This window comes from Sphaeramia orbicularis, chromosome 17, assembly GCF_902148855.1.
Source record: "Sphaeramia orbicularis chromosome 17, fSphaOr1.1, whole genome shotgun sequence".
Classification (NCBI taxonomy): domain Eukaryota; kingdom Metazoa; phylum Chordata; class Actinopteri; order Kurtiformes; family Apogonidae; genus Sphaeramia; species Sphaeramia orbicularis.
This window is the reverse complement of record NC_043973.1, coordinates 33,489,673-33,517,189: the sequence shown is the minus strand read 5'-3', so window position 1 is coordinate 33,517,189 and position 27,517 is coordinate 33,489,673. Positions and strand designations below refer to the sequence as shown.

At 36.0% G+C, this 27,517-nt stretch overlaps 1 protein-coding gene across 2 annotated transcripts in view; it reads right to left on the bottom strand.

The window, feature by feature from the left end:
• Positions 1-27,517, bottom strand: part of LOC115436799 (epidermal retinol dehydrogenase 2) — a 64,538-nt gene that overhangs the window by 19,060 nt on the left and 17,961 nt on the right. The window contains exons 5-7 of one of the 2 annotated variants that reach the window (XM_030159739.1): positions 26,824-26,968; positions 15,355-15,480; positions 5,003-5,107 (exon numbers count right to left, since the gene is read on the bottom strand). In XM_030159739.1, coding sequence (XP_030015599.1) covers positions 5,017-5,107; positions 15,355-15,480; positions 26,824-26,968 — 362 coding nt within the window. In that variant the 3' untranslated portion in view covers positions 5,003-5,016. Of the gene's footprint in view, positions 1-5,002; positions 5,108-15,354; positions 15,481-26,823; positions 26,969-27,517 lie in introns of those variants that run through there. The other variant, XM_030159738.1, reaches the window with a different exon arrangement.

Sequence of the window (27,517 nt, the reverse complement as noted above, 5' to 3'; positions counted from 1 at the left end):
AGTGACTAGTATTAGAAATGTGAGAAAACAGATTACCAGCTTTAAAAAAGTTTTTATGTCATAGTTTTCACACAATATATTTTATTTATTTATTTTGAACATGCAAAGAAACAAAATAAAACAAAACAAAGCAAATTAAGACAAAAAGAAAAAAACATTTAAATGAACAGAATCTATCTTCAAGTACGTGCAAGTCTGAATATCGGTAAAAAAAAATATGCTTCAAATATTCAACACATGGTGTCAAGTTAAGTGTACGTTTTTGCAACTCCATGAAAAACAGGTTTATAAGAAAATTTTCAATCGTATTGTTTTTTTCATGCCTAAAAAGGAATTAAAATACTCAGGAAAAAAAATCTTGATTAAGGTTCTTGTAATTCATGCATGAAAGGGTTAATGCTATGTATTGGCAGACTGTAATATTCACTAAATAAAGTAAAGCTCATTATTTAAACCGGTGTTTTTCAACCTTGGGGTCGGGACCTCACATGGGGTCATCTGAAATTTCTAGTAACTGATAAAAATAAACAATTAATAAAAAATATATGACAATCCCAGTCCATAACAGACAAACTGTGGTTGTGAAACTGCAGCACTGTGGTTCTGTTTCTGTGTCAAATGTTCATTGTGGTCAGTTTCAGATGCTGCAGCTCTTTCATAATTCATAGTTTCAGTTCTTGTTTGTTCAGTATTAATTGTCCTCCTTGTAAATCACAGCTGGACTGACTGGACAGATCCTGACCCTTTAATCTACACCTGGATTTACTGCCTCTGTCACAATAATAGACATTATATAGACTAAATGTCCTCTAACATTGTTTATTTGCAACACAATATAGCAAACTATTACATGATCAAAAACAAGTTTTAGTAAAAAAAAAAAAAAAAAAAAAAGTCTCAGTTTTGAATGTCTGGGGTCGCCAGAAATTTGTGATGTTAAAATGGAGTCATGAGAAAAAAAACTTTGGGAACTACTGGTTTAAACACATCTGTATTATGGTATCATTGAGTTTTCTTCATGAAACTAAAACTTAAAATCAGTTTTATTACCAGTCAGTCAAAATAACGACATGTCTTATAATCACATGTGGAGTTCCTGATAGTTTACGTTATAACTCTGTTAAAAGACAGAACAGATCATCATATCTCTATAATCCAATGCATTCGGTGTCTTTGGTATATCTTCAGAACTCTTTTTAACACTCTAATGTCAATTTTAGGTCATCTTAGGTTAAGTAGTAGTAACTACTACACAAAACCCCTTTAAATGACTCATATCTATAGTGGAAGTGTGTCACCTTCACAAAAACAGTGAACCAGTTTTCACTTTCATTTTGGTGCAATAAAAAAACTTACTGATTGAAGTGGATCCACTTGAAAGACGAAGCAGAGTGGACAATTACTTGATTATAATCCATTATATAATCAGAAAAATCAAACTAATCCTCTTCAACAAGCTGCAGCTTCTAAAATGTGAACATTGTCATTTTTCTCTCTTTTATTTATTTTAGCTTTGATTTTACATGAGAATTTCATATCTTACAACCAAACATTTTGTAGTTTTAAAGAAATATTTGAATTGAAAAAATGCACTTTGATACATATGATTAAATTTGGATTTTACAGATGAACTGAAGGCAGTGGTTCCCAACTTTTTCTGGCTTGTGACCCCATTTTTTCCCCCCATTTTTTAATTTCTGGCGACCCCACACATTCAAAACAGAGACATTTTTTTGCTAAAATTAATTTGTTTTTGATCATGTAATAGTTTGCTTTACTATGTTGCAAATAAGCATTAATGTTAGAGGACATTTAGTCTATATAATGTCTATTATTGTGGACAGAGGCAGTAAATCCAGGTGTAGATTACTGCACAAAGGGTCAGGATCTGTCCAGTCAGTCCAGCTGTGATTTACAAGGAGGACAATGAATACTGACCAAACAAGAACTGAAACTATGAATTGTGAAAGAGCTGCAGCATCTGAAACTGACCACAATGAACATTTGACACAGAAACAGAACCACAGAGCTGCAGTTTCACAGCCACAGTTTGTCATGTCCTTTATGGATTGGGATTGTCTCTGTCAACTCAACATATATTTCTTATTAGCAAGTTGTTTTTTGGTTTTTTTTATCCATTACTAGAAATTTCAGGCGACCCCAAGGTTGAAAAACACTGACTTGAGGGGAATTTAGCAGGAGTTAGTGCCTGCAACTGAGAAGGCTTCCCAATAGTTTACAACAAGCTAAAGTGACAAAACATTAATAGATGAGTTTTCATGTGTAACACTGGTCTACAAGGAAAATGCTTCCAGAATAAAAGTAATGAAATTTTACCACATGAAAGTCACTGATAAAGAAAAATCAAGTCAAAAATGCTGGTTGGCCGAACTTTCCAAGATACAGCCTTGGGTCAAAATGTGAAATTCAAGAATTAACGAGAGAATGGGTTTGACTCAAAAGGAATATTTGTCTCAGAGCTACAAGATCTACTTCAAAACACTGTCTGCACATTAGAATACATTCACTTTACAGGTTCTATTTAGTGGAAGATTTATAAAACTATTATATAAATGTACATAAACCAATATGTATGTGTAATAACACTTAATCATATACCTTGAAAACATCAGCAAACCGGCACCTTTGTCATTTATTTTCCAATTAATCTTATTAAAATACGTAACATTTAGCCCATTTAATCTCTGAAGTAAATCATTTCTAAAAAATTGTAGACCAGTGTAATCTAAGTGAATCACTCACCACTGAAGATGTTTACATGGTTCCATTATAGACATGAATATACTTGCTATGATACATAATAATCAAGCCATCCATGTTCTATACAAAATCTTTATTAAATTGCAGATGAATGTGAGCTTTAACGCCCTGTAGAAAACATTGTTCCATTGCTGCCAACAGTTGTGTGGGTGCAAACAAAACACCCTCTTACTGTTTCCAGACACATAACAAAACTTGTCATTTTTTAGCATTGTCTACTTCTAAACAATGCTCACTTTTGGTTTCTAGGTAATAGTAGGAGTGTGTCAAACAATACAATAAACTATGCGATGTCAGAGCTTTATTCTGCAGTGCACTGTCCCTCTATGTTCAGAACAAACACATAAGGTGATGAATCCCTTTGTGAAGTTGCCCTTTATGCTAAACTACCGACGGCTAAGGGGCAAAAGTTAAGAAAAGTTTTGGGTTTGGGGCTAAATTACCACCCAAGTTCATTACACTGATCTGAGAATATATTGATCAGTGTTGTGTAAATTACTTCCAAACCATAATCCATTACAGATTACTTATTACTGTTAGTTAAAAGTAATTCCTTACATTACAATAATGTTGTCTCAGAACTGTAATGCCTTACATGACTCCTGTATTACTATTGAGTTACATGCAGACTCATCATCAGAGTCTTGGGATGCATAAATTTGCTCCTCTAAGTACATGTGGAAGGACAGTTCAGTACGTAACACTACGGTCTACCATGTTCCAATCCCAGCAGGAACCCTCACTTTTTTTTGTTTTGTTTTTTTTATATTTTACATGTTCAAATGGGGTGCAGCGCTTAGGATGCCGGTGGATAAATACGCAATCAAAGAATTCTAACTAGTCATAGACACGTTAGCTTACCTTGTCAGTGCTGATCACAGGGATCATGCTAATGCTAACTGTCCTCTGTAAAGCAGGGTTAGTGTCAGTAATGAGCATATGTCCATGTGGTTAATGGACTATCTTCTGTCATCTTCACCCATTGGCTGAACACAAACAGGAAATAGAACTTTACTGACACATTTTTGATTCCTTAAGGCAGTGGTTCCCAACCTTTTTTGGTTCATGACTCTATTTTAACATCACAAATTTCTGGTGACCCCAGACATTCAAAACAGAGTTGTTTTTTTTTTTGCTAAAATTAATTTTTTGATCATGTCATAGTTTGTTATATTATGCTGAAAATAAACGTTAACTTTAGATGACATTTAGGCTGTATAATGTATGTATATAATGTTTTTGGATTTATTTTTTTAAATTACTAGAAATTTCAGCTGACCCCATTTGAATTCCAGGTAACTCCACCTGGGGTCCCAAACCCTAGGTTGAATTACACTGCCTTAAGGTCTCATGGTCTTCCCATTATAAAAAAATTTTATTTGAGCAATTATATTATGGGTGAAAAGTGTGTTGTAATACAGGCACTACTGAGTATGTACAGAGTAAAATATTACTGAAAACTGATTAGTAATGCCTTAAACTACTGTGACAGCAAAAAGTGATCCATTATAGTAATGCATTACTTTTGTAACACATTATTCCCAACACTGAAACTGACCAAAGATCAGGTAAGACAAAACAACAAGATGTTGGTCATATTTAACAGAGAAAATAAAAGGTCTGCACCACAATTGTAACTTTTCATCCAGAATTACTTGTTCAGATTTGGACGGAGAATTCTGAAGCCGAAAAAATCCAAGTAAAAAAATCCAACTTGAAGGAGGAATTTGAACAGACATGGAATGGAGACACTAATTTGTGTAAATGTGTCAAACACTACTGCATTATAGATGTCCATTATCAGACTGATTATTGCACCTCAAACCCATGTGATGAAATGACGTCCTTTTTGACATGTTGCTGCAGTTGTTTTCCATAACATATACCATCATCGACATCATTAGCATCAATGCTATTTTACAGCATTTTGGATTTATTCATTTCATTTTCATGTTTTAAGGCTTTGGTTTTTGTTTTTTTTTTAGTCTGTGCGTTACATTAGCCTGCATTACACTGTGCTGCTGTTTTAGATCAACATGACTTTGGAAATTATTTAGAAAAAGAAGACATACACATGTAGAATGGATGACAAAGTTCTTAGCTGCCTGGTATAAACATTTAATCGTCAAAACAGTATGGAGCAGTGACATTCACTTTTTTATCAGTGAGAAACTGGAGAAAAGTCACAAAAATACAACAATAGCAGCACTCATCAGTGTATTAACTGTGTACGTGCTACTGCATTTTGTAGGTAAGTTTCGGGTTGGGGTGGACTACGAATCCCAGGTACAAGCCGAGGGTGGAGGTCACCTTCCACGACAGAGCACTGAAGAAGACGACGAGGCAGAGGATGAGCGACCAAGACACACAAACACTCCACAGACTGATAATCAGAAGAATGGAAAGACGCCGCCTTCCATCACAGATACATTTACGACGGAGCTGTGGTGGGTGTGTGTGTGTGTGTGTGTGTGTGTGTGTGTGTGTGTGGTATGGGTTACGCTACATAAAATCATATGAGAGCTGATGGTTTATTATACTGTGTACATTCAGTGTGTGTAGGACTAGAGTTTAAAAAAAATATAGCATCCAGACCAAACCAAACAGGATATTCTACAGATTTTACAAAAGACATACTTCCATTTAGAAATGATCAAGTTTTAGTCATAAAAATAAAAACAAAACTTTATTCTGTTTTTCAGGGATAATGTAACTGCTAATAATAGCCCAACCCTGTAAACTGATTTTCTGAACAGATTCTTATACTGTGCCAATCCCACTGTTCCTGTACTAATACATGAGGTTCCATTTTTCAGAACTTGCTACTACCACCTCAGGATCATGTTTGCTATGTGCCTCTTTGTCCAATACATTTTCATTGTGTAATTTCAAAGACGTAATGACTTTCATTTATACGAGGCTTGAAATCTCATCACTTCCTGCCACCACTTCCACATTAAATCACACTTTATTAATTTCTAATACAGTGTACAGACTGGTGGTGTTATTGGAGAAGATCTGCATTGTTGCCTTCTGTGTAACAGCCTTTCACATGTAAGAATGTGATTCTGACTGGCTGACAATACATTTTAACACACACACACACACGTTAGAATAAGTAACTGTTGGATATGCTATAGTCGTGTCTGTATGTGTTAAAGTGTAGACTGATGATGCCCATGGGATTTAAGGAATCCTCTGACTTACCATCTAGTACCAGCAGGTAAATGGAATCTTACAAATGGTTTGTTGCCCCACCACCCAAAAGCGGAGGCAAAGGCTATTGTTTTTGGTTCGGTTTGTTTGTTTGTTTGTTTCCTCTGCCAGGAAGTATTGTGATCGCTTTGCTTTGTGTGTTTGTTTGTTTGTTTGTTAGCAAGATAATGCAAAAAGTTAAGGACGGATTTTCATGAAATTTTCAGTAAATGTTGATACTGGCACAAGGAAGAAATGATTAAATTTTGGTGGTGATGGGGGGGGGGGGGGGGGGGGGGGGCATTGATCTGCCTTGGTGGAGGTCTGTGCTCTCAGAGTGCTTTTCTTGTTAACATTATAACAGCAAAGCTATTGGTTGAATTAATACCAACTTTGGTTTATAGATTGTCAGTGATCCAGAATAGATCAGATTACATTTTGGGAAAAGTTCCAATTTTTTAATGAATTTTTAAAATCTGTTTTCCTCCATTTACTCATACTGAGCAAAATTTCAAATGTCTGTAGCTGCAGAACTATTGGTTGAATTCAGACCAAACAGGGTTTATAGGTTGCCAGTGAATAGATGTCATTACATTTTGGGAAAAATAGGTTAAAGTTCAAAATTTTTTAATGAATATTTTAACCCCCCACACCCCATTTACTTATAATGGGCGAAATTTCTAATGTCTATAAAAACATCAATTTTTCTTCAATTAACTTCAAACCTGACATGTATAGAGGCAATTGATCTGCTGACATCAGCACACGCATAGACATGATGACATCAGCTGGATCGATGCCAAAATAAGATACAATACAGTCGCAGAAAAAAATCATTAGACCATTAAAAGTAATCAAAAACAATGATTATGCAATCCAGTCCTAACTCCTGTGTGTATCATGTGACTTAAACAGACAGAAAAGAAAACATGGAATGAATCAAAGCACTGTTTTTGTCAGTACAATGACACAGATACTGATGGAAGAACTGAAGGGATTTTGGTTTTTATCAAGAAAACATGTTAAATGGATAGATATCAGCTGTGAAATTAAAGTTTTATGAGCTAATTTTGTTGGCATCATTATATTTGTCCAAACAAATGGACCTTTAGTTGGACCAGACATTAAAGTGAACAAGAAATTGAAGAAAACAAGGGGTGGCCTAATAATTTTTTCCGCGACTGTACGTGCAAGGGGCAGGGTTTGTTGTACCTGGCACCACTTGTTTGTTCTGTCTCAGGTTGGTTTTCTTTATGAGCATTTCAGTCGTACACACATGCTGTCATAAGCTGTGCACCATCAGACCCAGTACATAATAATACATACACTTTTCCAAACACCCCCCCTCCCCCCATGTTATGAAAAAAAAAGAAAGATTCTGTCCTTTTGGCATTACACAGTTTTACCACGTTCCAACTGTGTTAAGTATTAAATGTTATTTTTTCATAAAACATTATTGGGTGCTATTGGAGGTGTAATAAAAATGTTCAACTCTTAAAAGCCTCAAAAATATTTGTTGTGTCAGAGGGATCATTCTAACATGATGACAGAACACAAACATGGACAAACAGAGGCTCATCAACACTTTGGTTGTTGTTGTTGTTGTGGATAATAAATGCCTCAGAGGTTCAGGCTGAAAATTGCACTTCATCAGCACCTCTGTGACCCGTCACAGTGCACTGTGCGTCACAAACACAAACCTAATCCACGGGCTGCCATTTTGACACCAATGGGAACCAATTATAAATGTACAAAAACATAAGGGGCCGAGGTTTGGACCAGTGGTCAGTGGAAAATGTCACAATGACACATTCCTTTCATTTACAAAATAAACAGCGGTTCATAAATGTCACTGTTTTTCTCAGTCGCTGTGGTCCTCTTTCCTAAATGACTAATCCACTGCGGAATTTTGGACATTAGGGTGTCATTAATTATATCTAAACCATATTCACTAGTCATATTCTGAAATGAAAAGCATAATCAGTCATGCTGATCATATGATTCTATCCATCACAGGCCAATACATCATAACAAGTGCACACTAGGGCTGCAAGAAATGATCATTTTCATTCTCCATTAATCTGTCAGTATTTTGATTTATATATTAGTTGCATCTATAAAAATAATAACATTACCCAAAATCTTGTTTGATCCAGAAACCAAAGATATTTACTTTAATGCAGTGATTGTCAACCGTGTACATACTCAGCCCATACTAACCGCCCCCCCCCCCCCCCCCCCCCCCCCCCCCACGTATCAGATCAAGGTCCATGTGGAGGGTGGAGGCGGGGGGGGGGGGGGGGGGGCATATAATTGTCCAGCACACAGGTGTCAAACATGTGGCCCAGGGGCCAAATCCGGCCCGCCAAAGGGTCCACTCTGGCCCCTGGGATGAATTTGTGAAATGCAAAAATTACACTAACATATTAACAATCCTTTTAGTTCAGGTTCCACATTCAGACCAATTCAATCTCCAGTGGGTCAAACCAGTAAAATACTATCATAATAATCTATAAATACTCACAAATCCAAATTTCTCTCTTTGTAAATGTAAATATTTTCATGTATTTACACTAAAACAAAGTATAATTTCACAAAAAATGTGAATAATCTGAAATGTTTTAAGAAAAGTAAGTATAATTTTAACAAATATTCTGCCTTATATTAAATGTTTGGTGTATTTGATATGATCTGTAGGTTATAATGAACATGTGTACATGATAAACTGAAGCACAATATTGTTAAAATTGCACTTATTTTTTCAGTTCGTTCATGTTATTCACATCTTTTGAAAGGATAGTTGGTAGATGTAAACCTTTTCATTATTTAATTTGACTTTTTTCGCTCTAAAACATAGAGGAAAGTTTGGAGTTGACATTATTTATATATTATTATGTTATTATTTTACTGGTTCGGCCCACTGCAGATCAAATTTAGCTGAATATGGCCCCTGAACTAACATGAGTTTGACACCCCTGGTCCAGCACATCAACCCCCCCACCCTGGTTGCAAATTTGTTTTCGGCAGGCAGCAGATAGTCAACGATCAAGTGAGGGGAGTTTGACTGTCACTCATCTATCTAACCCACCACATCCTCAGCATACAGGTCCGTCACAATACTTGTAGAATTCCACCCCCACCCACCCGGTCCCACCAATTTTTTTTTCAGGTATGGGGGTCGCCAGAAGGCTCATGGTTCAAAACAGGTTGAGAAACCCTGCTGTAATGTATAAAGAAATCATAAAATATCCAAATTTAAGAGGTCTTATCCCCCTAATCAAACCAACAAACTGATTAACAAATTAATGAATTTACTAATTTAACAAACAGGTAATTAACAGATTTAAGCTTTATTTTACACTAACATTTGTTATTAATTTCAACTGTATAGTACTTTAACATACTGTATTCTACCTTTGACCCATGTTAACATTTGGACATTTTTAGGATTCCCTCTACATTCAGTCAATAGAAAAGAGCTGTTTGGGTTTTTTTGGGTTTAGCCACAAAAGACCGATATTTCTACAGCCAACCAAGCACCAACGTTTGGAGCTGAAAGACAAAACCCCTAAAGTCCTGACTGGTTAAAACCTTGCCTTACAGTGTTTTAACTGATCATCCAGTCAGTGATCAGTGCACATATCTAAAAAGGTGGACACAGAATGTGTTTTTCCACTCCTCAAGCATTTATATGTCAATTCCATTATTTTATTTTTTTCCAGATGACTCTTGTTTCAAATCAGTAACAGGTACATGATAAAGTCCGCCTTAAACATAAGCTTTAGGATCAGAATTTGGGTGTTATTTGATTACAATTTCATATTAAAGACATGATGCATGAATTCAGTATGTTACCAAATGTGAAGCACATCAAACTTTTCTCAAAGATTTTGCAGAAGTAAACATTTCAGATTGACTTTGATCAGCACTGGTGATGACAAACAGCTAATCACAGACTAATTATGTCATTTGCGCTGCTTTGTGGGAGTTGTTGGAGATGCTGACTCAGAATGATGAACTTATTTCTTCCCCATCGTCACGTAGGGCTGGATGACAGAGCAACACATTGAAATCAAGACTTTTCAGTGTGCGGATCATCTGCATTTGACTAAACCTACAGAAGTTTCAAAAAATGCACTTTTAGTCAAATGAATCTGTGCAATATTAACTAAACAGCACTTGCAGGTATGTGTAAAAAACTATCTGAAATATAATAGAAATGTATTTGCAATAATAAATATGTACGTTTCTATTTCATAAACATGTTTTTCTGTCAAGAAAGCAATGTCAATTATATGATTAAGTACGGTTTCATGTCACTCAGAAATGAAAATTCACATTAGTTTCATATATTGTTCAGGTCTATTATTGCAAAACCCGTTTTTACTCAATTTCACAGTCACTTATTCACTCTAAAAAAAAAGGTTAAAATAAAAACAAAAAATAGTTAATAATTCAAGTTTATATTTTAACCTATGGCACTGTAATAAGTTTATTCCTTTTCCCAGTCAATAAAATGTGTTTTTTAGTGCTGTCAAACGATAAAAATTTTAAATCAGATTAATCACTGGGTTGCTGCAGATTAATTTTGATTAATCATGATTAAATATCATTCATTTTTAATCTATATTAATCGTGTTCCATTTTGCATGAGCAAACAGACTCAAGAAAGAAGGGAATATATATGTACTTAATGTGTTCGTCACAAGCTGGGCGACGCGTTAGCCGAAGTGCTAGCAGAACCCCCAACTGACGTATGTTTTGCGTTAACGTGGTATTTTAAGATGGAAGTGCTTCAGTGAAAAGAAAACTCCTTCCTGCAGAGTGTGTCTAATACTTTATGTTGGTCAACTGTTCTGTCTTGGTTTTTTTGTCCTCATATTTCCATCCACAGGGCCAACGTGCTGTTCAGTGCTTCCATCTTTATGGGTTGGCTCTGCTGCAAGGTTCTAATAGTTTTGGATTTTTCATTATAGTTTAGTTTCATTTAGTTTTGGCTTTTTTTTCTCTAATTCAGTTAGTTTTAATTTGTTTTTAGAGCAGGTTTGATAGTTTTTATTAGTTTTCATTTCTTCTAAATGCTTAGTTTTAGTTTAGTTTTTTTATATCTTTTATCTTCCTCGTCATTGTATTCAAATAAATCCCAGACAGGACTCTGCTGCTTTCTCCCAACTTTAGTCTCCATGTTTTTAGGTAGAGTGGGGACCAGAAGACGACACTAAACAAGTGACAAGAAGTGACGAACCGTGAAGTGTCGTATTCTGCTGCCAGCTAAAATTGCTTGTGCGAAATAAATCCATTTCATATCAATCTGACATTGAGAAAGACGAAAATGAAGAACATTTTATCCATCATTTTTATTCGTTTTAGTTAGTTTTGTAAACACACAATATAGTTTCGGTTAGCTATTGTTTTTTCTTTTAATTATAGTTTTAATTTATTTCAGTTAACGAAAATATTTTTTCAATTCTAGTTTTCATCATTTCGTTAGTTTTTGTTAACGATAATAACCTTGTTCTGCTGCCTGTCACTACTGGATCAACTGACCATTTGCACATGTGCAATGCCAACTCTACTTGGACAAACTGCCCGAAATGCGTTGGCAGAGACGTTCAGAGTCATTCTGGTAAATTGCGTTAACATTTTTAACCAGATTAATCATGATGATGGATTAATCTGTGCTACTGTGTTAATTTTGACAGCCCTAGTTTAGTTTTTTTTGTTTTGTTTTTTTAAATCATATGCAGACTAATTCACTCCAGTTAATTACCATAACACCATTAAACCATGTGAGCCCAGCAGAGGAGATCTAAATACTAATGCACCGTGTGATTTTTACTGTCCTTGATGTTAACACTGTTTCATTTGTCGGCCTCCGTCTCATTTATTGAACCAGGTAGTTTCAGTGAAAATGGAAGTGCAATTCCCCCCCACATAATAACACTATTAGTGCCAGACAATGGACTATAGGCATGAGCGCTGAGTGTGAAGGTCACTGTGGAGGATCGGTCACACCAAGGCTAAAAACATGAGTTAGGAGGCTTTTCAATTCTGAGGATGGAACATGAACAGCTGGAGGGATATTGTTGGCAACATGTGAAATGCTGTAAGTATTTGGAGTGGGCTGATTTAATGAGACTGTGGCAGGCAATCACTAAAGAGGGGTCAAAGTTCAGCTAATGTCTCACAAGGAATTTTACATTTCAATTCAACATGTAGTCAAGTGGGAAACCTGTAAAATGACTTGATCTTAAATGGGTTTAATGCAGTCTAGACATTGCTCAGGCGTTTTCTTCAAAAGCTAAATCTCACAGCTCTAAAGGCTACATGGATTTTCTTCTGAATAACTCTGGAAAACCCTTTTCTTGGGCTGTTCTATTTAGACTGACCTCTGACCCTCAGGTTCTGGCTCATGTTAGCAAGCAGGGAGTGGGCAAGGAAGGTACAGGGGGAAAAAAAAAAAAAAAAAAAATAGACAGATGTTCTGTTGTGCAGTGGAGATACGGTTGAGAATTATTTCAATCAAAAATGTGTTATTAAATATTATTAAGCTTCTGAATTGTTCGTCTCTCCATCTCTTAGATCTGTAAACACCTTTTATTCTCTGCTGACGCACAAATACTGCAGCCAGAATATTATTCACAACAGAAAAATGAGCTCAACGTATTGAATTCAACTACTGCAGCCCACCCACTGTTACACCTTTATTCACAGCCACTGGATCTTCATTTCCAACTACTGCATTTGTCATTTTACTGTTATACTAAAGTTTGTGATAGAGCAGATGTGACTAAAGAGGTCAACTACAAAACCCATTATAATGTCACTCTACAACAATGAATGAGTCATGATTTGTCTTGAAGGTAACGTGTAGAGAACATTAGAGCTGGGCACAAACTTACTAAGGCTACGTTCAGACAGCAGGTTTTAATGCACAATTCAGATTTTTTGGTGGAATCCGATTTTTTTGTGTGCACATTAAATGCGACTTCTGTCAGTTTTGAGTTTGAGCTGAATGCGACCCTGAAGTGACCCACATGCACAAAAGAGTTCCTGATGCAATACGTGACTGCACAGAAGCGCACTGTGTTTATGGAAGTAACACACCTGGGACGCAGAATTGGGATTTTTGTCACATTTCAATGACGTAAAGGTCAGATAAATGCGACCTGGCCGTTTAGACTGAAGTCACATTGCAAAATATCGGATACGCATCGGATTTAGGACCACATATGAAAGTGGCCTGGGTCGGATTTGAAAAAAATGGATTTGTGTTGTTCAAACTGTCTAACAGATCGGACACAGGTCACATATGGGCAAAAAAAACAAACAAAAAAAATCAGACTTGGGCCACATTTGCCTGCAGTCTGAACGTGACCTAAAACTAAGATGACTTAATGACTAATTGGAGTTTTTAAATCATTGACAGTCACTCAGGTGCATAAACCTAACAGCTGGAGTCCACGACACAACACAGTCAAAAACAGATCAGCAATGACTAAACATTGCATATCCTGACAGCCAACCAATCTAAATTTGCTTGGATTCACAAAATAAAGAGACTAATCAGGAAAAATTTGGGGCAATAAAATACTTTTATCCACACATCTTCACACTAAGGCTACCATTCATTACTACTATCCCCTGTTTTGCGAACACATTCAGCTAATGCGATAAAACCATAAGGCACATAGTGATGCCACAGCTGAAAAAAAAAAAGCATCATTCGTTGCTACCAAGTGCATTCAAACCTTTGTTAAAACAACAGCTTAAACTGCATACATTGTAACTAATGGAAATAAAAACTAACAACTATAAAACTGCTACTGGTTTACAACACAACAGTGGATAAAAATGTTTGTAAAGTTCAACAAGTCATTTAAAAATTAAAAAAAAAAAAAAATCAAAACAAACTCTTTGCTACTTGCATTAAGTATGATTATGGAAATGCACAGGCTTCATATGTCTATATGTATCATAATATTACGCTATTATGAAAGCCAAACATTCCAGAAGGATATTCTAAATTAAGCATTTTTTTACTGTGATGGGGTGGGCCATAGCTGCACGTAAACAATGACAGAATATTAATTTTCATTAGATACGTAAACCACTTATTAGAAAATGTGTCTTTTTTTTAGAATTAGGGCAAAATATTTTGTGCATGAAAACAAAGTTAATAGCAATATCTTTACAGGTTCCTACAGATTTCTACAAGTTAAATTTAAGACTTTTTAAGATCTTTGTAAGACTACTTAGAATATAACTTAATGCCTACTTCGCAGCCATACTGGCAAAAATTTGTGAAAAATTTTGAATTTAATCATTTTATCTAGAATTTAGGAAAATGTGTTTATTTACATTAGCAGAGATTGAATATTACATACACTAGCAGCATTGTACCTGTGGTGCCATTGTACGATAGCATGAGAGGCTAAAATCTCCCAGCATACCTCACAACATTTGAATATGGACATAAAATTGTGCCTAGTAGATAGTCAGGTCTTGTTTCTATTCATTTGGCGAGTTTAGTGGTGATCAGGCCTGTGAAGGCTGAGGAAAACCTGTACAAACGCCCTCCCGTGATGAACAGCGATGGGACGGACACAGAATGTGTATTATATAGTAGGACAGTATATACAGAACTGAATGCACTGGGATCATTCCTCACTGGGGGCTGCAAACTAAATGTTAATTGGTTCCTAATTTCAATATAAATTGTCGGGTTGGAACAGGTGGAACTGAGTAAACAAACGTTACTTTCTTTGCAGCTTGGACATTTAACAGACACATTTAAACAGTGACCAAAAAAGCGCTATAGAAATCTAATCCATTATTATTATTATTATTATTATTATTATTATTATTATTATTATTATTATTATTATTATTATTAAATACAATACAGTGAACAAGTTTAGGGCAACATAACTTCAGATCTACCATATCAAATTTAATACCTTTTAAAGACTTTTTTCAACTATTAAATGCAGATTTATGAGACTTTTACGACTTTTTCAGACCCTGCAGGAACCCTGTTTCTATGTTGTGTGCACTGACTCATTCCATAACTTCACTTCTGACATACTGATGGCTGCATCTGTCCTCTTGTATTTGTCAACGCAGGTGAGGGGTAAAAATAGAATTCTGACCAGTGACCAGCTGTTTTGGCATCCTCCGTGTGAATGTCGAGCTTTTGCCAGGTTTGAGTGCGGCTTGGCAATGTTTGAGAAGCGCTTTCAGGTTTACCCGACATGACATGACCTTTGGATTAATGTTCATGTCAGGATGTACGACTCAGTGTGTGTCTAATGAACGCTCCATGTGAACAGATGTGCACAGCTGTAGGTGGACAGAGGAGAAAAAGTGGACACTCACGTTTTGAGGGCAGAGATCAAGTACATGGTCTTGGGCAGCAGAAGGTAGACCTGGTCTGTCAGCACAGCATTGAGGATCTTCTTCGCTACATACTCTGGATCCAGGATGGGCAGCAGTGTTGGCCATCTGAGGCAACAGAAGAAAGGATTAAGAGAACATCCAACCTATGTCTGGTTACTGTTCATTGCCATACCTCCATAAAATATAGAATTTTGCTCTTGTTATGAACCACAGGTGTCAACATATGGCCCAGGGGCCAAAACCCACCCGCCAAAAGGATCCAATCCAGCCCACGGGATGAATTTGTGAATATTTGTGAGATATATTAACAATCAAGGGTGTTCAATTAATTTTAGTTTATGTTCCAAGTACAGATCAATATAATCTAAAATGAACCAAATCAGTAAAACGCTATCATAATAACCTATAAATAATGACAACTACAAATTTTTCTCCTTGTTTTAGCATAAAAAAAGTTAAATTACATGAAAATGTTTACATTTACAAACTATCCTATTACAAAAAATGCGAATAACTTGAACAAACATGAAAATCCTGAAAGAGAAGTGTGATTTTAATAGTATTCTGCCTGTTACTAAAGGTTTTGTGCATTTGCAGATCCACTGTCATCTGTAAGTTGTAATGAACATGTGTACAGATAAACTGAGACCTAATACTGTTAAAACTGCACTTATTTTTCTTGAGACATTTCAGGTTGTTTGTGTTACTTGCATTTTCAAGGAAACTTTGTAGATTTAAACATTTTCATAATGTAATTTATTTTTTTCACATATTATTTTACTGGTTCGGCCCACTTCAGATCATATTGGGCTGAATGTGGCCCCTGAACTAGAAGGACTTATAAATGAATAATAAATCCTAATATTAAACTGAAAAACAGCAGCCAATCTATCCATTTTAAAGTGATATTAAGAGCTTGGTGATCTCTTTTTAATAAAAATAATCAGATTTGTCTATATATTTACTGCATAAACTTAATTTAGCCCTGGATTAAAAAAGGTTATAGTCGAGTAAGTCATGAGAAGTCACAAAAAGGTCAAATGAAAACGTTCAGGGTGTTGATCATTGACGGAAACAATGGACATTTATGCGCTTTGATTCCCTTTAATCTTCATGATTCATTTTATTACCGGTGACAGCTGTTATACTCACTGTATCCACTGTGAAAAGGTCTGTTGGTTCTCTGACTGAGAAACAGAATCACTGGTGTGTGTATCTATAAAACCTTAATGGAAAATTCACCATTAAAAACACCACATCTATGTCGCACCTCCACTTGTGTCTGGTTCATTAATAAAAGTAGTTAGTCATAAAATAAGCAACACGCATGAGATTAATGTTCAGATCCACCTATTTAACCTTTCAACCAGCTCACCATTAAAAGGAAAATGGTCAGAAAATCCACATTATTAGGTGAAACATCCACCAGCCTTTGGAAAAGTACATGGCACGTCGTACAGTGATGACATGATGCAAACAGTTCAGTCATTTTGTTACATGTTGGACATATTTCATGCTGTGTGGATATTTCTAGGAGCCGTGTACACTTTGAGTAGTCCAAAGTGACATGCCAGGTGTTAGTGTTGGCATAAACCATGTGGGCTGGTGTCTGGAGGGCGCTGGAGGATGGATCCAGACGGACATAATTCTACAAACACCTTTAAAACCTGAACTCCAGACATCTAAGAGTTTACCTCGACAGCCCCTTAAGGGGAAGAATAAGAAACACTATCTATACGTCAGTGCAGACGGCCTGCAGGCGGTGCTTTGTGTTTTGTTGCTGAATAGTGCCTTCTTTCATCTACTCATCTGTCTGCCTGTGGTCTGAAAAAAACAAAGGCAAACTTTGAGTTTTTGTACAATTTGACAAAGTTATATAAAAGAATGCTGCAGAAGTGTGATAATTCTGAGTACTTAAAGATTCAATATGTAAGATTTGGGGATATTTATTTATACAATTGAAATAAAATATTCATAATTATGTTGTAGTTTAGAGATTACCATATGAAAATAAGAATTGCAGTTAGGGATGCACGGATACCGATAGGAGTATCGGGTATCGGCTCCGATACTCAGTGTGTGTACTCGTATTTGTACTCGTAAAAGATATCCGATACAAATGCACCGATACCACTTACAGCAGTGTGACATTCCCAGTTCAGTGCAGCGGGTACGAGGAGGAGGAATAATGAGTGTGGAGATTTTTCATAATAAATGACGGTGATAGAAGTAACGCTGACTGACAGTACCGTTAAAGACACAGACATACAAACGCAGCGTTCTGTCCGTCCTCTGTGTACATTCCATCCGTGATGGTGGATGAGTACCCAGACAGAGAATACCAGCGGGAGTACGGAGCGGTGTGGACCGCCGCCAGTGGAAGTGAAAACCAAACTGATCACTCATTTGTCTTTTCTCTTCCTGCTGAAGTTTCGCTTTTAAACCTCAATAGCAAAAACGCTGCAGCATTAATATCACATTAGTGTTTCCTCTGTCATCTCCGTGTTTGTTACTACTGACTTTCTTCTTCTTCATTAAACTTTCCTCTTCTTCGTGGTATTTGTCCAGTATGGTTAATTCAGAGCGGCGCCCCCTGGTGGATTAATTGACAAACGCTCATTCCAACACATTAAATGTCAGTAGCAGCACTTTGTTCCAGTCAGACTAATGACAACGACAATAAAGCACATTTACAAAAGGAACTAACAACTGGAATGGGATTATTAAGTACTCGTATCGGTACTTGGTATCGGCAAGTACTCAAATGTAAGTACTCATACTCAGTCTGGAAAAAAGTGGTATCGGTGCATCCTTAATTGCAGTGTTTTCTTTACTTTAGAATTAGGGATGTCCCAATCCAACCTAAAGATCAGTATCGGCAGCTGATCTGGCATTTTTTAGAAGATCGTACTGGATGTTGTCACAAGATTGGGCCCAGTTCCGGGGTGGGGGGGTAAACAAACGTCCTGCCCCCTCAAATTAAAGTTTACGAAATAGGAAAAAGCAGCACAACAGCAGGAGGCTAAGAGGAATTAGTAAAGTATCTATCGGCTAAAATGTGCTCAGAGGTCTTCTTTGTGTCTTTGTTCATATTAAATCAATCTCAGTGAATCCAAAGGAACTTTGTGTTGGTAAATGACAGTTGTTCAAATGGACAGGATTTCAGTTCTGTTCAACATGTTGATGCTCATATGAGCTATGTTTTCAGCTCAAAAATGAACAATTTCAGCACAATTAACGCTATATTTTCAAGTCACAAATGGACAAGTTCCTTTTGAACTGAACTGAGCTGAAAAACAAATCTTCTCTTCTTTTAGATTCCCCAGTTTTTCTTCCCAGATTCTCTCCTACATATCACATGTTTTATTTGTACAGGTTCAATCTGGAGTATGGTGCTGATCCATCCTGCTTATGTTACACCAATACATACATGAAGAATGGCACACAGCACTATTTAAATCAACAGTTTTACAATAAGAAGCATTTTTATACCGAAAGAACAATTCTATATTGTTCTTTCCTCTTTAGTCTGATGATAAACTATCCAATAAATAATTGTGATCCTAGTTTTTGCACAGGGATCATTAGTGTAAACGGTGACATGGCTGCAGAGCATCAGTATGATGGGATCCACAACAACCATGTCACATCCGTCCACTGATATATTTAGTGTTTTTGTGTCAGCTGGGATTGTTTTAGATCCACAATACTAACATTTATGAAGAGCAGAATTAGCAATAGTAAGTCTATAAGTTCATTTCTAATAAAGTACTGGTACTGACCAGAGCATCATGGGTAATGTCACGTCCGTCCACTGTCACGTCCGTCCACCAGCAAAAGTTTTCACATACACGTGCTATTCCAAATCCAATATTTATGAAAATAGAGCTTCCACTGTCAAATAATATCAATAGTCTGTGCACAAATGGATTAGCATTATTTACACACACTTCTATGACTTCAGGACAACTGTTTTTTTTGGACAAAAATGGACACTCATTTGACCCCCTAAGGAAATTTTAGCTGATATAAGTTTCACTTTCACCGTAGTGATGTGCGAGTTGTTTTTTTTTTTCGACCACTGGGACTTTTGTGGAACTATTTGACCCACCCCATCCGACCCATGAGTAACCCGCTGATCTGCACATCACTAACATACAGAACGCACCCCCATATAATACCTGAACAGACCTGTCCACAGACGCACTACTGCAGTGGCAAACAGCGGGCCGCACAGGCTAAAACTGGCCTGCCGAAGGTTCTAATTTGTCCCATGGTATGAATTTGCAAAATGCAAAAATTATACTAAAGTTATTAAGAGTCAAAGGTGTCATACTTGTTTTAGTTCAGGTTCCACATTCAGCCCAATTGAGATCTCACGTAAAATAATAACATAATAACCTACAAATAATGACTCCAAATTTAAATAAAAGTTTTGTTGCAAAATGTTGGTATCGGATTGGTATCTGCAAAACTAATCCCAAAAACAATCAAATCAGAAGCAAAAAAATCCAGATTGGGACATCACTACTTAGAATGAGATCACAGTTCAGAGCTCTTCCAAAAAGGCTTGACCAATAAAACACTGACTGTAGAGATGGTGGTTTGCGTTTTTTCTCCCTGTTCCTTAAACGGGAGGGAGAGGTGATGTGTATTCTACTGGTTGTAAACCCCAATTTACAACAAACTGACCCTTCAACGGTACACCAGTGGTTCCAACCTTTTTTGTCTCCTGACCCCATTTTAACATTACAAATTTCTGAGGACCCCAGACATTCAAAACAGACACTTTTTTTTTTTTAGCTCAAATTAATTTGTTTTTGATCATGTAATAGTTTACTATAATATGTTGCAAATAAATGTCAATTTTAGAGGACATTTAGTCTATATAATGTCTATTATTGTGGACAGAGGCAGTAAATCCAGGTGTAGATTACTGCACAAAGGGAGAATGCGATTTTCCTTGGTCAGGATATGTACAGTCAGTCCAGCTGTGATTTACAAGGAGGACAATTAATACTGAACAAACAAGAACTGAAACTATGAATTATGAAAGAGCTGCAGCATCTGAAACTGACCACAATGAACATTTGACACAGAAACAGAACCACAGTGCTGCAGTTTCAGCTTCGGTTTGTCATATCTGTTATGGATTGGGATTGTCTCTGTCAACTCACCATATAGTTTTAATTTGTAATTTTTTAAATTTTTTATTTTTATCAATTACTGGAAATTTCAGGCGACCCCACGTGGGGTCCCGACCCCAATGTTGAAAAACACTGTGTTACAGTGAGAAGTGTGAATACCTTCACTGAATGTTTCAAGGTAAGCTGTATGTAGTGACCTTTGCTATACCTTTAACCATCTAATGAGTATATTCTGTTTACATGACACCAGACGCATCTGGAATATTCTGAATTGGGCCAAAAAGGACATTTTCCCGATTAGGACATGTGGAGTATTCCGATATTGTTCTGGTTTTATGAGGATTCTTTACCCATTACATTTTCCAAACAGTGCATTAATGTTTTACTTGAGGTTGCGACAAATGGTCCCTGTTTCCATTCAGCTGGAGTAAAGACGCACATCCTCTCTGGTACAGATGGAACCACTAAAGAAAAATTCTACATTTCTGGTGATCAGTTAAATATTACAAATGTCAGACAGTTTTATACATATGAGTAAATATTAAAAAGTCAACCTATTCCAGAAGGTGTTTGAAGGAATAAAATAGGGAGGCTGAGTTCACACAGCAGAACATCTAACACCAGTGGAAAACTTCAAAAAAGTATTTTTAATGGGGTACATGGCTGCAGGTTAAAGAGGAATATTCATTTAACTGGACTTGAAAAGACTTCATTCAGAATTTCGTCTTTTACAGAATTACTGAAAAAACCAAATACAAACATGCATTAATATGGACATTACTGGACCTCTGTAAATGAGAGAACGTGCTGGTGATTAGAAGCAGATTGATCCACATGTGTTGGTGTAGTTTTTGGTTGCAGAATAGTTAATGTGAGGCCAGGATCATCCAGATTAACTACAGTACGTGTTCAGTCACATAAAGCCATTTATTCTGATTTCCCATGCATCATACTGTTGGACTGTATGCAGGGATTGTACGATATGTCAGAACAGGTGAATTTAGAGAAACCTTTGAAATGTTTGGAGGGCAAGGGGATGGTAGACGTCCAAAGAGGGAGACAGTGACTCAACAGGCCCGATGAGGACAGTTTTGTGGAGACAGTGACAAACTAGACCTGAGGCAATAAGTGGGGGAGGATGAGTGAAAGAGATCAGAAAGATAAGGAGAACCAAGGTGGAGACAGACCTGGAGGGTTAGGGTTAGGGTTAGGGAGGAGGACGGTGACCACAGCTGCTTTTCAACATGCCAGAACTGAGTCACTCACTTACATCTTGTGCTCACGTTTTAGACTTTTCCAACGCAAGCAATGACAGAGAGACGCAAGAAAAAGACGTGACGTAATTTAATGTGAAGATGACACAGTAAGAGAGAAGACTGAGGGTTGAAAAGCCAATGGTTCTGACATCAAGGCTTTCATCATCCTATCTGTAAAACTACCCATTTTAACAAAATAAAACCCCTAAAGCAGGGGTGTCAAACTGATTTTCTTCCAGGGGCCACAATCAGCTCAATTTGATGTCAAATGGGCCGAACCAGTAAAATAATAGCATAAAAACCTATAAATGACAACTTTAAGTGTTTCTCTTTATTCCAGTACAATAAAAAAACATTCAATTATGAAAATACTTACATTTACAAACTATCCTTTCACAAAAAAGACCTGAAAAAACTGAAATTTCATGAGACAATAAGTGCAATTTTAACAATAATATGCCTCAAATTATTATTTATACATGTGCATTACATACAATGTTGCACAAACATTTGGTAACAGCCATAACATTCAAGTAAAAATTTTGGAATTTGAAACTAAAATAAGAACAATTTCTACAATATTACATCTCAGCTCAGTATTAACACAACTTACAGATCATGGTGTACACATACACCAAACATTTAATAACAGGTAGAATATCGTTAGAATTGCACTTATTTTTCTTATGAAATTTCAGTTTTTTCAGGTTACTCATCTTTTTTTGTGAAAGCATAGTTTGTAAATGTATTTTCATATTTTTAAAGGATAGTTTAATAGTTATTTTTTAAAGGATTGTTAAAGGATAGTTTGTAATTGTAAACATTTTCATAGTACAATGTTATTTTTTCACGTTAAACCAAGAAGAAAATTTGGAGTCATTATTTATAGGCTACTATTTTACTTGAGATCATGTTGTTCTGTTTGTGAAACACGAACTAAAACCAGTTCGACACCCTTGATTCTTAACATCTTTAGTGTAATTTTTTCACTTTGCAAATTCATCCAGCGGGCCAAACTGGTGCCTTTGATGGGCCAATTTTGGCCCGTGGGCCGGGCGTTTGACACCCCTGTCCTAAAGTATCAAAACCAACACTAAAATTTAAAAATAAATAAATCAAGCTTCATAACTTACTTAAAACATTCAAAACGCTGTAGCAAACTGCACCAGTAGTGGGTGGTGTCTACAGCATTTGTCAAATAAAGCGATGTTTCCTGTTTTTGGTCCAGTCTGTCTGATTGCCTCATTTCATGCTCCATAAATAAAACATTACTCGTTATCTTCTTCTCTGTTCTGATCCTCTTTCCATTCTCACTTTTATTTCCTTGATTCATTCTCTTTCCATTTATCCCCCTCAGCCTGGCCTGTCATTATAAATAACACTTTGTTCTTAATTGAGTTGCCAGCTAAAATAAACTACTGTGTTTACCCCCTCCTCTTTGTCATGACAAGTCGGTCAATCTCACAACAGTCTTCCCATGAACTGGTCATCACGGTGAGGTTATAAAGCTAGAACTGCATGAAGTGAGGCACATATGCACACCCCAGTGAGCACAGGACAAATACAATCTATACAAGTGCATTAACACAGATCATGTGATATAATAATGAATTACCGAAGCCAACGACTGAGGAAGATGAAAAGAAATCATATGGTGGTTAAAATTAGAAATGAGAATGAAAATGGTGAATAAAGAAACAAGTCTGTAGAAAAAAAAACAAGTTTCATCCAGTTACATGGCTCTTTATTCAGAAAGGAGACAAGGAAGAACAGGGGAGAAAATAATGTGAGAGCAGATGGAGATGACTGATGTGATCGGCTCATTTCAGCCAAGCCCAGCTACACTGAAGTGATAATAGCCAGTTATTTGAAACCACTGGAGCAAAGTAAAGAGCGTATTAGACTTTTTTTATTTAAAAGACGCATTATCCTAGTCCGTGGTGTTGTCTGACAAGTGAACCATCTGTTTGACACTTTAAATAAAGTTTAAAAACTCTTCTATGCAGCAGCAATAAGTGAAAAAAAAAAAATAAATAAATAAATAAATAAATAAATAAATATATATATATATATACACACACATATATATATACATATACACATATATATACACACATATATATATACATATACACACATATATATATACATATATACACACACACATATATATATATATATATATACACATATATACACACACACATATATATATACATATATACACACACACATATATATATACATATATACACACACACATATATATATATATATATACATATATACACACACACATATATATATATATATATACATATATACACACACATACATATATATATATATACATATATACACACACACACATATATATATACATATATACACACACACACATATATATACATATATACACACACATATACATATATACACACACATATACATATATACACACACATATACATATATATATATACATATATATATATATATACATATATATATATATATACATATATATATATACATATATATATATACATATATATATACATACATATATATATACATATATATATACATATATATATACATATATATATATATATATATATATATATATATATATATATATATATATATATATATATATATATATATATATATATATATATCACACTTAGTTCAATATTTTAAAGTTTTTAAAGTTCTGAAATAGTTGCTTATCAGTAAACAGAACCAAGAGTTTTACATGTTTAATTTGTCAAAAATGCTTATTATATATCCAGCGATCAAACCATTCTGGGAACAGCTGTGTGAACATTTAAATAACATTTTTACTGAAACAATTCCTTGTAAATGTGAAGCCTTGTATTTAGGAGATATTTCATGAGATAACTGGACTCTGACGGATAAAAAAAGTGTTGTTAATGCTATTGGCTGCAAGTAAAAAGACTATCAGTAGTCGCTTTTCCATTGGACATCTGCGCAAAACTTTACCGATATTTACTAAATGTGGAAAAAACAGAAGTGCGTAATGTCATTTTTTCCATTAAATCACAAATGTGATGATTTGTTTATTTATTGTCGCGAGATGACATGAGAAGTCATTCCATAAACATGGCAACAAACGTAAATATGGTGTCGATTTACAGATATATTCATTATTACTAGCAGCATTGTACCCGTGGTGCCATTGCACAATAGCATGAGAGGCTAAAATCTCCCAGCATGCCTCACAACATTTGAATACGAACATTAAATTGTGCCTAGTAGATAGTCAGGGAATGTTTCTATTCATTTGGCGAGTTTGGCGGAGATCGGGCCTGTGAAGGTCTGTGGTGAGCTGGGACCCTGTTAAAATCTCCCAGCATGCCTCACAACATTTGAATACGGACATAAAATTGTGCCTAGTCGATAGTCAGGTCATGTTTGTATTCATTTGGTGAGTTTGACGGAGATCGGGCGTGTGAAGGCTGAGGAAAACCCGTACAAACGCCCTCCTGTGATGGAACATCAATGGTACACAGAACGCGCATTATAGTAGGATACATTACCCCACTATCTCGTACTAAATTAAAAAAGGATTTAGTTTCCTGGTTTGTGCACACATACCGCCACATGTTTCTTCTTCTTCTCTTGTTGTAACATACGTCAACATCCATTTTTTTTAATTCATCTGACTCTAGCTGTGAAAGAAAAGTCTTTCCATTGCAGTTTTGCGTGATATACTATTTGCACTACGTCCGAAAAACCACCTCTTGCCAACGCAAAAATTTTTAACCAAAAAATGAGACTTTTGGCAAAATTGTCGTTTTTGCATTAGGTAAATTTTTATGCGCAAGTTATATTTGCACAATTTGAGGGTGAATAGAAAAGTGACTACTAGGAAAAGGTTACAGCCTGAAGCACCCACAACAGAAGAATGGATCCACATCATACAGGACATCTTCATTCTGGAGAAACTGACATTTTGTTTGAAGGGTCAAAGGGAATCTTTTGTCACTATTTGGTCAAAATGGACAAACTATGTTAAATTTGTAACGGATGTGAATTGAATACATTGGTTATGTGAAAACAGTTATATGATATTCATTTCTTTTTAGGTTAATGTAAACATACACACCTCTCCTCCAGCCCACTTTTCTTGCTCTGTTTTATTTGTTCTATATTCGACTAAAAATCTTGGATTAGCATCTTCTTTCAAATTTGATGTGTGAATATTGAATTGTACCCTAAAGGGAAGTTTTGTATAACACGCTTTTCCAAATAAACAAAGAATGGGAAAATAAAAATGCTTATATTACTGGTATTCCTGCTGTACCAAGCTGACAGTGAAATAATTACAAGGTGAGACACTTACTTTTTGTCCTGATATGAAATTAAAAAGGTAAAGAAACAGATTGAGAAAATAATGTGGGAGAATATTGACATGACTGATGCTCTTGGTTCATTTCAAATGGAGCCGAGCTAAGCTGAAGTGGTAAAAGGCAGTTATTGAAAACCATCACTGCAGTGTAAACAGAGTATTATTGACTTTGTGATTATTATAGACCATACTGTAGTCTGAAAGGGATTAGTGCGCAGAGCTGAAACACTGCTGACCTGATGTCAGGTTTAAGCGGACAGCTGCTGGAGTAAAACGCTGAAAATAAAGACTACAGATATTTCCAATTGGGACTCATTTTATCATATTTCACTGCGATTATATTTATATGCTAATAAAATACTATACAGATCTGACTATTATGTACCTAAAGGGTCAAACATTTACTAATAAATAACTGTTTTGCCTCTTCCATTAAGAGCCTGTTATTCTCACTGACCATATTTTGAGTGTCTCACCTAGAGCTTGGAAGTCAAACGTCATATACACTTCACAAACAGAAGCTTAAAGGCCAAGTCTGGATTTTTTTAGATGATTTTTATAGAACTACACTGAATTGTGAACACGTATTACTGACAAACTTAAAGCAATCACATTAAACAGATTTAAATGTAGTGTCTAGGAAAGAGGGAAAAAAGATGAAGAGACCTACTTAGTTTGACATCCATCAAACATCCCAGTGTTGATGAAATATGGGCACACGATGGTGGTCTTGATGCCGTCTTTTCCAGTAGCCAGCAGCTCCAAACCAACAGACTCTGCAAACCCTACCGCTGCAAATTTACTGGCACAGTAGTCTGAAGAAGCATCCAGAAAAGGAAAAGAAAACAGAAAAAATATGCTATCATGAGAATGCATTGAATTAATAATGAAAAACATATTCATAAAAACAGGTGCCATTTATTTGATCCATTTGTGAGTTTAAGCCAGAAAGTCGTTTTGGTTTGCAGGTGAACTGATAAGTTTAGGCCAGTTTTCAGATGTATTACCAAACAGCCTGTGGTTGAACTCATGATCTGTGAGACTGAGAACAGATCAGCAGAGAAGTCAGCTACAAGGCTTTACGTCTGTTTCTCAGCGTTTTTTGAAAAAATGCCCCTTTACGTCCTCATGAGCATCCTAACCCCTCCCCCCACCCCCCACCCCCCCGGACAAAAACTGTCTGAAGGGGTGGGTGATACTGGATCTGACAGAGCTTATATATGTTGCATGACGGGGGGGGGGGGGGGGGGTACACAACGGACATTACCACTGAAGTTCGAGGGGGGCGTACCTTAGATATCTGCCATAACATGCTGCTTGATATTAATACTTATACAGGCTAACACCCCCCATTTCAGTCTCAG